Source organism: Rutilus rutilus (assembly GCF_951802725.1).
Source record: "Rutilus rutilus genome assembly, chromosome: 10".
Lineage (NCBI taxonomy): Eukaryota > Metazoa > Chordata > Actinopteri > Cypriniformes > Leuciscidae > Rutilus > Rutilus rutilus.
The window spans coordinates 15,871,225-15,887,208 of record NC_140215.1 but is presented as its reverse complement, the minus strand read 5'-3'; the positions used below and the strand labels follow the sequence as shown (position 1 = coordinate 15,887,208).

The 15,984-nt window shown below is 35.7% G+C and overlaps 2 protein-coding genes across 2 annotated transcripts; one reads left to right on the top strand and one right to left on the bottom strand.

The window, feature by feature from the left end:
• Positions 1–1,647: 1,647 nt before the first annotated feature.
• On the top strand, positions 1,648–7,820 carry fdx1 (ferredoxin 1). The gene is made up of 4 exons (XM_084422157.1): positions 1,648–1,932; positions 4,906–5,030; positions 6,311–6,440; positions 7,383–7,820. The coding sequence occupies exons 1-4, from the start codon at positions 1,778–1,780 to the stop codon at positions 7,510–7,512; spliced, it is 540 nt and encodes a 179-aa protein (XP_084278283.1). The 5' UTR covers positions 1,648–1,777; the 3' UTR covers positions 7,513–7,820.
• A 238-nt stretch (positions 7,821–8,058) lies between these two features.
• arhgap20 (Rho GTPase activating protein 20) lies at positions 8,059–15,038 on the bottom strand (the record flags this gene model as incomplete). Its single annotated transcript, XM_084422383.1, has 15 exons — positions 8,059–9,813; positions 10,393–10,504; positions 10,638–10,818; positions 11,009–11,139; positions 11,332–11,496; positions 11,810–11,991; positions 12,390–12,548; positions 12,665–12,731; positions 12,840–12,917; positions 13,005–13,089; positions 13,210–13,251; positions 13,376–13,525; positions 14,099–14,266; positions 14,870–14,946; positions 15,033–15,038. 15 exons carry the CDS (start codon positions 15,036–15,038, stop codon positions 8,684–8,686), a joined length of 2,733 nt encoding a protein of 910 aa, XP_084278509.1. The 3' UTR covers positions 8,059–8,683.
• Between the last annotated feature and the right edge of the window lie 946 nt (positions 15,039–15,984).

Genomic DNA, 15,984 nt, shown 5'->3' with positions numbered 1-15,984 from the left:
AAAGCCTAGAAAGAAACAAGATGAATTTCCCTCAGTGGGTCTTATGTGCTACCAGCAATTTGGACCTTAACACCACAAAGACTGTAGAAATGTTTATGAACTTTAGAAAGCATGCTTTAGCACTGGTCTATTGCTCAATGAGTTAGTTTGTAATTTGATACTGTAATGGTTATGGGTTTTTTTTACCTTGTTTTCCCTGTTTCCTTTGTTCCCCATGCTCCAGCTCACCATTTGTTTCCATAGTGGTATTGACTTGCGTACAAAACAGTCTATTACCATTTCAGTCATATCATTGTGATTTTTTGGCCATCTCTCACCAGTCACCATATGCATGAATTTGCTTGGCAATGTTTTTTTCCAGGGCCTTTCCACAATCCTCCCCATTACTACATGGTGTGGGACTTACATACCTACAGCCAATTTGGCATGTCCAAACCCCCTAAACTTCATTGATTTGAACTGTGCAGGGGAGCAAAGCCAGGATGAACTTAACACAGATAGGACTCCTAGCTCAGCCGGGGCTCAAACCAGGAACTTTCTTGTTGTGAGGCAACAGTGCTACCCGCTGATCCACCGTACCACCCGGAAAATAGTCACATTCTCTTTCATTTGTGGCCATTATTTCCCTCATGGGAATGTGAGTGAGAAGTGTCTTAATGGGTGCATGCATTGCTTATTGCTGGACGTACGATCTGAAATCTGATCGAGATATCTTGAGTCTCAAAAGTCATGAAAATGTGATTAATGTGACTAAATACACATTCAACATGCAATTTGAGGAGAAATTAATATCTTGCTTTCTGATTCATTGCTGTGACAGTGAAAGCTTTAATTGTTGTAAAACATTCAATACAAACTGATTTAGAGAATTTATTTTACTTTAGAGAATAATGATGCACAGAATATTAGCCAGTTAAATAAATGAAACATGCTGCATCATTCTTCAGGGGCCCTAATGGCACACACATCTCTGGTGTCTGAACAAAGCCATTACAATAATGTGAGCAACATTGAGCAATTACATTTTACAATGGCAGAATGTAAAATCTATCCTATGAATTTGTAAGCATTGTATGGTGATGATGTTTGGAAAGTTCTCTGTATCTTGTTATTTCTGGTGTCCAGCAATGATATTTCTGGGGGAAATAAGGAAACCTTTATATAACTTAGCATATAACACATCTAAAATGAAGTACAATCACCTGTAACTAGAGGACATGGCAAGTGCTAACTTTAGCTCAAATACTGCATGTTAACGTGTCCCATGATATTTTACTGTATATTTTTTATACGTTTTAATAGTTTAATTAAATAATTATAATTAACTTTGTAGTCCAAAACAATGGTTCTATATTTCTGCAGGTTACTTTTGCAATGTTGCATTAATTGTTTATTAATTCGTAATTATTTTACTGTTTAATTACTGAAAATCCATCAAATAAAACACTTTATAAATGCGTATGATGTGGAAGATTACTTTATTTAGATAGCATTCCATGTTTCAAATAAAAATGTGAAAATAACTAACACAGACTTTATTTTCCTCAAATTCAGAAACTATATTCTTAAAAAAGAAAAAGAAAAACAGGCTAATCCAGCAGAAACCATAGACAGTATAAGAAACACATGACGAATTATTTCCGGGTTGGCATACAAATTGACGTCACGGCTGAACAGCTATATTTCCGCCACATATAAAGAGTCGAAAGTTTCAGTCTGTCACACATGCAACGGTGATAGTTAGTTATTCTGCGGTCTGTCAACAAAATATATTACAATGTCGGCATGTATTTTGAGAGTGTTTCTCCAGCGAGCGGCTGTTATGCGTAAAGCGGCACAACAAACATTCAGTCAAACGAGAATGTTTCCTCAATGCGTGACCGAGAGCAACACACACAGTAGAGGAATAAACACATTCATCAGTTCACTAAGGTAAGAAACTGGCATTTGACACAGATATTGAGTCATAAAGACCAATTTTTGTTATTTTGTCAGCAATGATGTTTAGTGTAACCTAACGTACATAGTGTCCCGAAAAGTGTGTGGCTTGCTTGCATAACGTGTGAACGTCCTTTACTTAATATTAAAAGGAGTTGCACGTCTGTCAAGAAAACATGTCACCAATCAGTTTCTTATGGTTCAGATCATAAAACAATTAATATAGTGTTGAAAATGCAAACGTGCACTGGTTTTTTAAATGTAGCCTAATCGGACATGTCCTAGTTAATGTGATGAACTACAATGGTTACCAAATAGCAAACGTAGAAGATCACTTCATCTGGAAAGCATCTGCTGTTTACTAACATCTGATAGACGTCTTTAATATGTCAGTTTTACATACATTCTAAATCATAAACATCTTAAATACATTTTCTAAACGTCTTTTTGACATCTGAAAGGCCTAGACGTATTGCAGATGAGCATACACTCTAAAAAAAATGTCTTCCAGATGTAAACATGCACATCAAATAGACTTCTCCGTGATGTACGTGTCGTGTGCTATCAGGACAACTGTGTGAACGTGAGAAGGACTGATTACATACCGGTATTATCATTAAAATGACCTTGAGATCAGTTGGATAAAAGTCATTGAAAACATTTTTCAGATATGCTTTGAGTGGTCTAGAATAATCTGTTTGCATTGACACTTGGTTTGATATTTTATATCTTTATATGATTTTTATCTTATACAGCGACATTCATGTATTTTAAGTTTGGCTTAAGTGTTCAGATATTTTTGGGTTCACTGTATTTTCCAGTTTATGCAATAGGTTGAACATCAAGTTGTTTAGCTGTGGTTTTTTTTTTAGGTCAAGGCTATTGGGTCACTATAGTATATTGAGCATGTGTGCCATGGTAGAAATAATAGTGTGTTCTTTATTTTACTGCATACTTACATTTACTTTTTATGTTATCTATCCTTATCTCATTTTTATCTTTAGATCTGGTGTCTTCAAGAATGTAGACTATTGCTGTGGCTGATGCATTGATAACTGAAGGTTGCGAACGTTTTTTAGTGGTGTCACCAATTACCAGTTCCACAACTAATCATACATTCGGAAACAGGATATTGGATTTTGTTCAGTATATCTACATTCATATCTTTCTGATTTTACATCTCATTTATATAAATGGCTCACTGGAGTACGTGATTCTGGTTGGTCAGTTATGACATAAAGCTGTCAAATATTTCACAATATTGACCGTAGTTCAGGGCAATGCTATAAAACAGTCATCCATACCTACACTACTGTGCAAAAGTTTATATTCAGAGAATCCTGAAAAACAAATGATTCCACAGAATGTTTCCACAAAAATGTTAAGCAGATCAACTGTTTTCAACATTGATAATAATAATAAGAAATGTTTCTTGAGCACTAAATCAGGATATTATAATAATTTTCATAGGATCATGTGGCATTAAAGCCTGTAGTAATGATGCTGAAAATTCAGCTTTAACGTCACAGGTATTAATTACATTTTAAAATCTATTAAAATTGAAAACAGTTATTTAAATTATAATAATAATTAAAATCATAATTTTCATAATATTATTTTTTTTTCTATGGTTTTGATAAATAAGATAAATAAAACAATTTTTTAAAAGAAAGAAAAAGAAAAAACGTACTGCCTCCAAACTTTTCTACAGTTTTTCATTATGTGGCCTAAACATTATGTGGCCTAGACTACTTGTCTATTGTATAACTCTGGTTTCTCTCTCATTTCATAAAATCACAAGTTTTTCATCACAAATGAAAAGGACATTGTAACCTGCATGTCTGACATGTGATGTGTTAAGAAACATCAAGGTAAGTATTACAGAACATTTTAACTGCGAAATATGTGTGTGAAAATATTATTTAATTGTGTGTGACATTCTTAATGGAGAAATAAACTATGGAAAGTGTGAACGTGTGTGTGTGTGTGTGTGTGTGTGTGTGTGTGTGTGTGTGTGTGTGTGTGTGTGTGTGTGTGTGTGTGTGTGTGTGTGTGTGTGTGTGTGTGTGTGTGTGTGTGTGTGTGTGTGTGTGTGTGTGTGTGTGTGTGTGTGTGTGTGTGTGTGTGTGTGTGTGTGTGTGTGTGTGTGTGTGTGTGTGTGCTTTATTATTATTTATGAGGACACAAATTGGTATAGTGACTTCCATTGTATAAAGGCTTCTGTATTACTTACTACAAAACAGAATTGTACTGTATGTGGACAAAATAAACAGACATTTTTTTCTAAATATCTTCTTTTGCCTGCTGAAGACTAAATCAAACCCTATCCCCTCTTTTTGTTTAAGCCTCCATGCATAAATTGTCTTTTCCCTGGGGGCTTAGGTGAATTCATGCTCAGGGTGTTGTAGTTGTGTATTGAACCATAGATGACTATTCTTTATTCCATTCAGCTTAGAAACTATTGCTGAAATTTACTGAATATGAAGAACAGCGGTACGACAGGAAAGTGTGAATGAAATGGAACTACAACAATGGTTTTTGTTTTTAATAGTTGTTCATTTAACAGAATAACGAAACCAATCCTAATGTAGGTTGTTCAAATCCAATTTTTATTCAAAAGGGTGCATTTTTCCGGGATCTACATTTCAAGGGAAATCCCTTGGCTTCTTTGTAGGTCTGGTTAACTACAACAAAAGGTTTAGCCCAAATCCTAATGTAGGTTGTTCATATCCAATTTTTGTTCAAAAGGGTGCATTTTTCAAGGATCTACATTTCAAGGTAAATCCCTTGGCTTCTTTGTAGGCCTGTTTAACTACAGCAAAAGGTTTGGCCCAATTTTTCAGCGAAAGGTGCTTTAGTGATACAACAAATCATTGTTGTTGGTTTTTCATATAGCACTTCTAATGATGATAATGGTGATGATGGCTTCATCTTTTCACTTTAAGGCATAAAAATGTCTCTGTGCAGGGCTGAAGAGAAGGTGACAATCCACTTCCTAAATCGTGATGGAAAAAGGATTTCGGTGAAAGCAGCAACTGGAGATTCACTACTTGATGTCGTTGTCAACCATGATCTAGATATCGATGGATTTGGTAAGTTATTAAAGAATATTGGACATAGTGTAAGAATATTTGTTCAGACAAATATGCATATCCCTTTCACACACTATAAAAAGTGAAAACGTGCAGTTTTTACCTGCTCTGACCCTAAAATAACTTGGTGTTACCTATTTACTTAATGTAATAAGTAAATGTAAAGTTGGTTAAATTATGTTAAAGGGCTATCAGTTTCAAAAATGAAAATTCTGTCATTAATTTCTCACCCTCATGCCATTCCAAACCAGTAAGACTTGCGTTCGTCTTCGGAACACAAATGAAGATCTTTTTGATGAAATCTGAGAGCTTTCTGTATTCTCCACAGACAGCTACGCAACTACACCTTGACACTTCAAAAAGTTCATAAAGAGATCGTAAAACTAATCCATATGAATTGAGCGGTCAAGTCCAAATTTTCAGAAAAAACTCGATCGCTTTATATGATGGACAGATTTAATTTAGGCTTTTATTCACATTGAAACATTGATCAGCGAACTTAAACAGAAGCTCAACCGAACCTGCTTGATGTGTGAAAACAAACCTCTTGAGGAAGCTCAAACGTGCTGCGTAACACACTAGAATGAACCTCATTGGTTCTTGAAGGAGCTCAAACGTGTTGCGTAACACGAGAATGAACCTCACTGGTTCTTGCGGAACGATCATGTCTCTTCAGAAAATTTGGACTAAACCACTCAATTCATATGGATTAGGTTTACGATCTCTTTATGATCTTTTTAAGCGTCAAAGTGGTAGTTGCGTAGCTGTCTGTGTAGAGTACAGAAAGCTCTCCGATTTCATCAATTACTATCTTCATTTGTGTTCCGAAGATGAACGAAAGTCGGAAGGTTTGGAATGACATGAGGGTCAGTAATGAATGACAGAATTTTCATTTTTGGGTGAACCATCCCTTTAAATAATATTTTTGTTTGTGATAAATCCAGGTAATTTAATGTTACTACATTAAGTACTTTTTACTTTTTAAGGCTTCCTGATAAATTTTTTTTTTTACAGTGCATATGTAATTACTGCAGAGTGACTGAAAAATAGTAACAGTAAACATATGTGAGTGCATAAAAACGTAAAAATGATTTGCTCAGTGTAAACAGGGCTGTTTTGGCTTTGTGAATGTCCAAATCCAAAGGTAAACGAGGTCAACAGCTACTCCTTTAGCCTGGAAAAGTATTTTAATGCTTGTCACCTGATAACTAAGTAGACTGTGAGTGTTACTAGCTTGAAGGCTAATATGTTTGTGTGTCTGTTTTGGGTTTTTGAACTAGGTGCATGTGAGGGAACTTTGGCCTGCTCTACATGCCACCTTATTTTTGAGGAAGCCGTTTATAAGAAGCTTGGACCTGTTTCTGATGAGGAAATGGACATGCTGGACTTGGCTTATGGGCTTACAGACACGTGAGTGAACCTCAGGCATTTCTGGTTTATGTTGTGAAACTTTAAAATCGCTGAACAACAGGAGATATGTTTTAAAAATTTGTTTTGTATTGAGAAATTTAATGAAGAAAGTGTCTGTTTTTTGGGGGGGGGGGGTTATGTTGAAATGCTCTGTCCTATTCCATTTATGCAGAGAACACAATTAGTAAGCCATTCATAGGTTGATTACCCTGTAAATGTAACACGAAGTCTTCCCCCAACCATCAGAAATTGTTTTGAGTTTCAGGGCTGAGAAAGAATATTTTAATGTAACATTGCTTGTTCTACATTACAGAGGATTAAACTATAATAATAAGCCTTTAAAATATAAATTAAGCGTTTAAGCGCATGCATTAAGCTTGCTGCAGCGACACCAGCAGAAGTAACGATTCTGACTTTGCCTGAAACAAAGGAGACTGTAAGGACATTTTAATAATTTATCAATAAACTGTTTACTGAGTCAGCGTCGGCTGCGAGGATAAAGTTGATGACGCAGACTCGTCATCTCCACAGTATAGTTAAATATAGTTAAAAAAGTGCAACGCAGAATAAGTCCTTCCTTCTAAATAATAGAGCCAATAATGAATTGGTAAAGTCACTGCAGCTGCCTTTATAAGCTCTGGGAAAAACGCGTGCTTAAAACTCTGAGACGCGTGCTTAAAACTGCACATGTGCAATTGTGCATTGGCTGGTCCAGCCTGAAAAACGCATGTATTTTAGTGTTTAGAAACAAAATTTATGAGACAGTTCGGGTAATGCACAAGAGAGAAGTGCATGTTAGCAGCTAATGTTGGCTAGTACTTGCATGTTTTAAATGATAAGCCATGCGGTCTGAATGATAGGCAAGCGTTTGGATTTCCTGCTCAACATAATAACAACATGGACCTTGTTGAAGAGATTCTGTTTTGCATGTATGTCTTTTAGATCTCGTCTGGGCTGCCAGGTGTGTTTGAGGAAGGAACTAGATGGGATGATTCTGCAGGTGCCAGACGTGATATCTGATGCTCGAGTTGACAATGAAAAAGAGTCCTCCACAGCCCCACCCAAAGTATAATCTATTAAATAAAGCCCAGTATATCTCATAAACACTGCAATATGGAAATATCTTTAATAGCAGGTATTTTAATATGTACTATTTTAATAGAAACCTACAATTTAAATGATAACATTTATCGTTTAATGTTATTTACATTGCTGCCGTAAGTAGTTTTTATAATTTAGTGATTGTAATTTTTTAATTGTGCAGATTCTGCAATTCTTTGTGTGACAATGAGAGCTGGGAGCATCTTGTTGGAATACATTTTGAATGCAGATATAATTGTAACTGATTTGTTGCAATAAATTATAAGTTTAACTTTTTAAGTTGTTTTGTTTTTGTCTTTGAAAGCTGCAACATCATCCTCAAGTACATGAGTTTTATTATATCTTAGAATTGACAAAACAGCAAAAGAATTATATTATAATTATTAATAATAAATTATCAATAAGTTATATTTGTGTGTTTAAAGAATGTTGACATGAGCACATTGAGAATGTGAAATATCAAGCCAAAATATGTTGGAACACTCACGTTGAAAAATAAACAAGGTCACACTCAGATGGGATTACTAGTTTTAATAAGATTTACAGTCGTACTTATTCAAAAAAATTACAAAAATGAAAAGTACTTTAGCCCTATATGAAATAGCATTCTTTTAAGAACAATAAAATATTGTATTTACAATCGATTTTTATTACAGTAAAAAAATATGTTTTTTACAACAAGGCATTACAATGCTCACGAATATCAGCTTATATGAAATCATCTTGGACCTCAAATGTGGCATTCATCTTTGAGTAATTAATTGAGTTTTAGGATCAACAAGCAAAATGGCTTATACTGTATATCCCTACGTAATTCTGAAAAGGGGATTCTGTGAATGTGTGTGTGTTCTGTCTCTAAATCAGGTGAAAATGTAAAAAAAGAAATGTTATAGTAAATGCAACCTCATGCATATTGTTCATATGCTCATGAATATTACTAAAATATGCTCATGAATATTTACAAAAAAGGCAAAAAAAAACGCTTTACCTTACTTAGGATTTAAATAACTAAAATGAGCAAAATAGCTCAAATATCCCTAAAAATGCAATAATTCTGTAATATGGAAAACTGCAGGTTATTATAATTAGTTGGTATCCCAGTGTTTATGTGCTGATTTTAAACATAACTGTTCCAATTGGCTTCACACAACCCACTGGCTGCTACTGCAACAGCTGAGCCTGCGGCCTCTTCCAATAGCCTGGTTGTCTGTCAACCTCTCTCCGAGAGGGGAAGTATCCATAAAGCAGTCCCCAACTATTTTCCCAGAGGAGGGGTGCAAATCAAGTGCTTTAAACCTCAACTGCTGCCCATTGATTTTGCTAGATTTCGAACCTGCATTCTGTCCCTTGACACTGTGCACCGTCAACTTGCTGCTCTGTCCATAAAACACACTCTGTGGTAGCTTGACCTCCTCTTCTGTCTTGGTTTGATCGGCAAACCTGAAGGTCTGAGGAGCAGGGGACACCTGGTGGTCTCCTGAAGGGCCGTGTGTGGGGCTCTCGGGTCCCTTGTAGAAAAGCCCTTTTCCTTTATGTAGCTGCCCTGTGGCTTTCACAGGCGTTTGAGTGGGAGTCTGTGAGAATAGTTTTCTATTCAGCTGTTGTAAGGCCTGCTGATAAGGAGGAAGATTTTTGGTCACTTTGGGCTGTAAACCCCCTTCAATTTCAGCAACATTCCTCTGATGATGTGCTTGACACGGTTTCTCATTCGGCGAGGTGATTGGGTGTTTGTAATCTGTGTTGTTTAGAGCAAGCCAATCAGACTGTCCCCTGGCTGGAGAGCTCTGAGGAGAAAAGGGATTGTCCATTGAACTCACAGATGAGACTGTTGGTGACGTTACTGGGGATGATACATTGGAGGTCGGTGAAGTTTGTTTTTCTCTCATGAAATTCAGTTGCTGGAGGTTGTGCTCCAAAAAAGTTGTGTTATCACTGACCTCATCAGGTCTCTCAAACTCTTGATATTTTTCACTTTCTGAGGTTTCTTTCTGCTCATGAGAAATCAAAGCAATGGTAGGCATGGAGTGCCTGTGTAATAAAAGGGATCGGGGTTGACGCACAGCTGGTGTAAAGTTCCTGATTTGTGCCAGTGGGTTGAAAGACGCCAGGTTGTTTTCTGGACATTCGCGGTCACAATCACTCAGTGACATGAGTGAGTCCATACTACGACTGTCTTTAAGAGGACGGGTCTTAGAAATATCCTCCGTGTCAGTATTTACCTCATTCTTGAGACTCTCATAACCTGAGTCTGACATCTGCTGCAGGGACCCAACTAGAGGCGGAAAGAGAAGAAAAGTGTGAAAAGTGAAAATGTGCTATTCTTACTTTAAGAAGTTATTTTGAACTGATTAGATGAAAAACATCAAAGTTAAAAAGAAATGTTATCTTGGCAGCTAACTGATGTAAAATAAGTTGAAGTACTAAAATGACTAAATCTAAAAATAAATGAAAGCTAAATAGACCTATAAAAAAGTAAAACTAATTAAGATGTCAAAAGTATCTAAAATGAAAATATAAAAAAATCTCATTCAAAATATTATTAATAAAAAATACTAAAATAACCCTGGGTAAAGAATATGCTACATTGTTTTTGGCACTGGAGCCAAGATTTGTAACATTGATGAAGAACATCTAAACAAATGCAACACATTTTTGGTATAGTTTTATTTTTTTAAACAAGTGTTAAATCCTTTTTTCCAGGGTGATTTAGTCATATTAACTAATATTGTTGACTTAAAAAGCAGTTACTTTAGCTAAAGCACTTTTTTAGGCTGACAAAATAGTATAGTGTAGTTTTGAGTTTTGTATTGGTGTGTATGTGATTGTGAAGTATGATTGTATTTATAGTAACCTGATCCATAGTTGCTTCTATTATCTTCAGTCAAATCCTTTAAGAGGGTTATAATTTCATCCCCAAACAACGCACAGCAGTTGTCAATCAAGACACGCACAAGGTCACACACCTGTGTACAGATTCAATTTGCTATTACATTTACATTTTCCTACGTTCTTTGAAATGTAATAATGATGATTTAAGCGGATACTCCTGTACTCCGCAGATATTATAATAAATTGGTAATAATAAAGCATGCTCACCTTTTTGGCGTCTTTTTCCTGAGATTGTTGATTGCTGTTCCACAGACAGCTATGTGCTATACACACAGCCAGATTAAAAGAGTTCATCTGGTTGTGCTCAGCACTGAGCTGTATATGGTGCAGCATCGCTATAATGTTTCTCAGCAGCAGGACGTTCTCGTTGGGCAAGAGCTGAACAAGCCTGTGAATGTGGGCAGAATCAAGACATCTAAAAAAAACCATACATCTATTGGAAATTGGCTACTAAACCTTAATCTGCTTAAGGTGTGCAGTAATAATCATGGCCCTGATCCATCATTACCAAGGTTTTATCCTTATTAACTGAGTACACCAGCATTACAAAAACTAATCTAGTGTTACTAGAACACTACCTCTGAACTTCCTGAACCATGTTCCTCTCTGTCATGAGACCATCTCTTTCTCCATCTTGTTCCACTGCTTGAAGCCATTGTTCATAGAGATCCTCACACAACAGGCTGCCAGGTATATTGCGTAAGAAATCCTACCAATCAGATACACAGATATGAGAACACCGAGTTGCCATAAAATAAAATCAATGTTTTAATTGTATTTTTTATTCAATAAATGCAGCCTTAGTGAGCATGACTCATCTTTTCTTTCAAAAAGATCAAAAAAATTGTACACACCCCAAATATTTGAACAGTGTACATACATTCACACCTTCCCCTTATACCTTAAACACTGCAGCGATAACCAGAACAGATTCTCCACTCAGTGGCTCTCCATAGTGACCAGAATCCAGTTTTTTCCTCAATTCTCGGCAGGCCTTCGCTCCGGCAGAGCGCCGGAATATACCACGAGTCACGGCCCCCTTGCTGCACAAACACTTCAGCATGTCCTTTAAAAAGAGCAGGTGGTTTTATTACTGTTAATACTATTATTTTAATACTGTTATTGTAAATTATATGATATTTTTTATATGATGTTTTTAAAGATTTTTTCAACATTAATAATAATGGTATACAGCTTTTCAGTATACTGTAATATAGCAATCTTAATGTTTAGTATTATACTGCTTCAGTCAATCATTCTCAATGTTGTGAAGTTTAAGAAATGGTAGAGGATATTATTATAGCATATTACAATCAGATACACCCATCTCCTTTTTAACCGCCTAAAATTTGAGGGTTTTCAGTACATACAGTACCTACCACAATGGGTGATGGCAGGGTATTGTCAATTATCACATCACTGAGCGGCCGACCAAAGAGATGACCGGAAGCCGGAGCAATGGTGTGGACGGGAGATTCTGACTGGACAGCCTGTTCAGTGCTGGAGCCTCGTTTAAATGCCCAGCTAATAAGAGACATCCTCCTCCTGCTGCTTTTCTGCTCTGCTAGGAGAAATGTATGCGAGAGAGGTCAGCAAGAAAAGAGGTAGTTATGTTTCAAGACATTGTGTAGCCTATGTGTTAGTTTTGGGGGTGAGGGATTGGTGAGTATCGGAACACATCTGATGGGAAACCAGCTGTTGATTTGAAGCCAAATCTATTCCGCAAGGTAGGTATTTGTAGAATATATGGCTTAATGTTAATGGCCAGACTTTATTTATTTTGACATAGATGTGTGGGCTGATGTAGACTGCCATTACTGCAGAGGGAAATCCTCACGGTAGTTAAAAATACTGTTTTCAGTAAGTAAAATAGAGTTGGTTATTTAATTCATACAAAAATATCATACTATAGCATACAAAAAAAAAAACAGAACAAGTAGTATGGTGGCCATATCTCACCTGTGAGGGTGTTTTTTATTTGACTACGACTAGGCCTCAGGAAGAACTGGCAGTGAGCATCAATAGGCACTAGCGCCATCTGGCTGTAGGATGATGTCACTGCATCTTGCTGCAGCAGGCGAATGTGGCTCATCTTTATGCTGTAAGGAAACTCGTGACCTGGTGGAACAAAAAGACCCTTACAAACAGGTAGGCTAGCACTGTACAGGAAAAGTTTCACATTTAATCTAGTTAAAATGTTTGATTGCTTTGATAATATGAGAAAAAAATCTTACCAATTAAAGGGTATGGAGTTTCATCTTGTTTTGAACATACCCACAACTTATAATCTTTTATTCCACCCTGTGTACAAAGAAAAAAAGCAATCAATAAGTTAAATAATAAAACAACAATAATAATTAGACATTTATTTCTTATTATAATTGTAAATGTAGTGCAGTGTTAACTTACCGAAAGACCAAACTGTTGCAGTGCTGTGCTAATGACATCAGAGGTACAGTCTGTGTTGCTGATCAAAAGAGTCTTCGACTAGAGAGACAAAATCGAATTCTCGTTCATTTACACATTAAAGCTACAAATACATCATTTTAAGAGCACAAGACAATCAGTACTTACGTATGCACAGTTCCCAACATCCTTTGCAAATATCTTGAGTGGAATAATCTTTGGATCGTCACACATTTTCTCTTCTTTTATACAACTTATTAAAAAAGGGTGGAGAGAAAATTGGATAAAAGTGTTTTTCTTTTTTTGTATTATTATAATTAATTATTTTATAAAGTAAAGTAAAATAAGTAGGCCTAAAATAACAATAACTGACCTTTCAATGAGAGACAGCCACATGTCTTTCTCTTCTGAAGTGCTATACACACACACACAAAACAATTTTAACCAGCAAAATCAATGGGTCCATTTAGAGTGTGTGTGTGTGTGTGTGTGTGTGTGTGTGTGTGTGTGTGTGTGTGTGTGTGTGTGTGTGTGTGTACCTGAAAGTAGCCACACAGTTGTAAGTTGGCCAGCCCATGACGAAGCTCCTCTCTGAATCAGTAATGGCCTCACACACCTCATCCACACAGCTGGCTGTCCACATCTCACTCACACGCACACACGCCTTCTGCTTCACCTGCATTACTGACCTGAAAAAAAGCATGTCAAATTATTCCAAGACCAAATTATCAGAACTATACCATCCACATTCATTTTATAGCTCTCTGTACACTCAAAAGTGTGGGGTCAGTACATTTTGTTGTTGTTGTTTAAGAAATTAATACTTTTATCCAGCAAAGATGCATTAAACTGATCAAAATAGACTAAAAAGTAAACTTGAGTAAAGTCATCGTACAATGTATTATTTCTATTTTTAAATAATGCTGTTATTTTGAACTTGTGAATTCTGGAAAAAAAATTATCAAGGTTTCCACAAAAATATTACAAATAATAAGCAGTGTTTTCAGCATTATAATAATAAAAAAATGTTACAATGTTACATATTACAATGATTTCTGAGAGACCATGTCACACTGAAGACTGGAGTAATGATGCTGAGAATTCAGCTTTGCCATCACATGAATAAATTACATTTTAAAATGTACTATTCAAATAGAAAACCTTTATTTCACAATATTATTGTGTTTACTGTAGTTACTGTAGATGTGCATTTCAATAAAAATGATTATTTCTCCTCAGTGTATTATTTTCCTCCTCCATACTTTGCCTTGGTGATGATGAGGAGGTCTGTGAAAAGGATGAGGCATCTGTCCTGGGTCTGAAGGCCTGTCTGCAGTAGAACATTGCTTTGGGAAATGAGCTTTCTCGTTGGGGTGAGCAGAGACTGGATCAGTGCGTAAGTGTCATGGCTAACCTGAGATACACAATCCCTGACACACACATGAGAGAAAAAGACATCAGAAAATACACACAAAATACAGACAATTTTCCATGGCCAGATATCATCCCGTAAATGTTTGCATGCAAAACACGCTCGGTTTATCGATCCGTCTGTAATTATTAAACATGGCTTGATCGCTCTTTCACATGCTTGATTGATAAATTAGCTCTAGTGTTGCTCTGAACATCAGACAAAAGTAGACTTCAGAAGGTACACATACTCTTCTGACAGCCTGTCTGACGGTAGAAAACTCTGTTTCAATGCGTCTCTCTTTCACACACGTGCAGATGCTGGTTGTGAGACCACACACAGTCTGGTTTTGGTAGCATCTCTTCATTGTGTTCTTTCAGTAAAATGCAAATATATTCAGAAGCCTCTTGCATGCACACAAGCGCTGACTGTGACATTGTGCTAGAAGTGAGAAACAAACTGCTCACTGAGACTGAAACAGACTGTAAAATAATATATGACCATGCAGTCTAATATTTATGTTTACTGAAATCATATGCGTTATATACGCATTTTTAGTTTTCAAAGATTGTGATGTGGTATTGTGGAAAGAAGTTCAGGAGATTAACCATTGGTATCATACCTGGAGACAAGTTTTGACTTTGTAAGGGCTTTGCTGAGAATAATAGAGGGAGCCGACTGTCTGCGCTGAGAGGACTTCTAAAGAAAGAATAAGAGAGAACAATGTAATACAATAAAATAAAAAGAGTGATAACCAGCATTACATAACACACGGGTAATCACACAGCCATGCTGAAATTCATTTTTATGAGTTTGATTGTTGATTTTATGAGTTTATTGTTGATTATCAGTTGTTGATTATATTTATATAATATTTTAATAAACAAGAAGCTAATATTGAGTAACTAAAATGAAATATTGCCATTTGTTTATTCGCTTAGTTTTGTAGTGGAAGAAGATCATTTGTGTAGCACAATGCGTTGATAATATTGTATGTGTTGATGATATTGCATTTGTTTGTAAAACCTCTAATTTTGTCAGTTAATTTCTTAAGTAATTTACTTTTTATTGTTTTAATTATTATTATGTTTATGGATATATGTGCTGTATTCACAGTATAAGTTATGGTTATTGTTATTGATTTTTTTAAAGTTTTATTATTGATCAGCAGTCGCCCAATGCACTGGTGAACTGTAGTGTATGTTGACGCACTACAGGGTTATGGCTCTGATATTATTACTATAATGTAGTTAATGAAAATTAGACAATCTGGCTAAAACTTTCACATTGTAAAATTGTATCCATGTATTATTTATGTGTATTAACCCTGACTAAATAAACCAATAAACAACTATTTTAAATTATTCATATATTATATGTAAAAAAAAATTTGTTGTTGCTGTTTTATTAAGTTAATGGCCAACTTAATCCTTCAAAATATGTTTTTGAAGGAGGTGACAATATGCATCTCTTATTTATCAAAATCACATCTGTGTTTTGTTAAACTTTATAATCATAGAAATCTGGAGATTCATAGCTGTGCATCAGACCTGATGAATGGATCTGGCAAAACAATGTGATGTTAATAAAACAAATCAATGTCATTAAGTATGCTGCAACGTACGCTGCATTAACTATTAGTTTACCTTTATTTATAACTTCTCTTATTGCAGTATTGGTATATGATCGTTGATGATTGTGTATACTGTACAGCCATCAAACACCAGCTTACAGTTT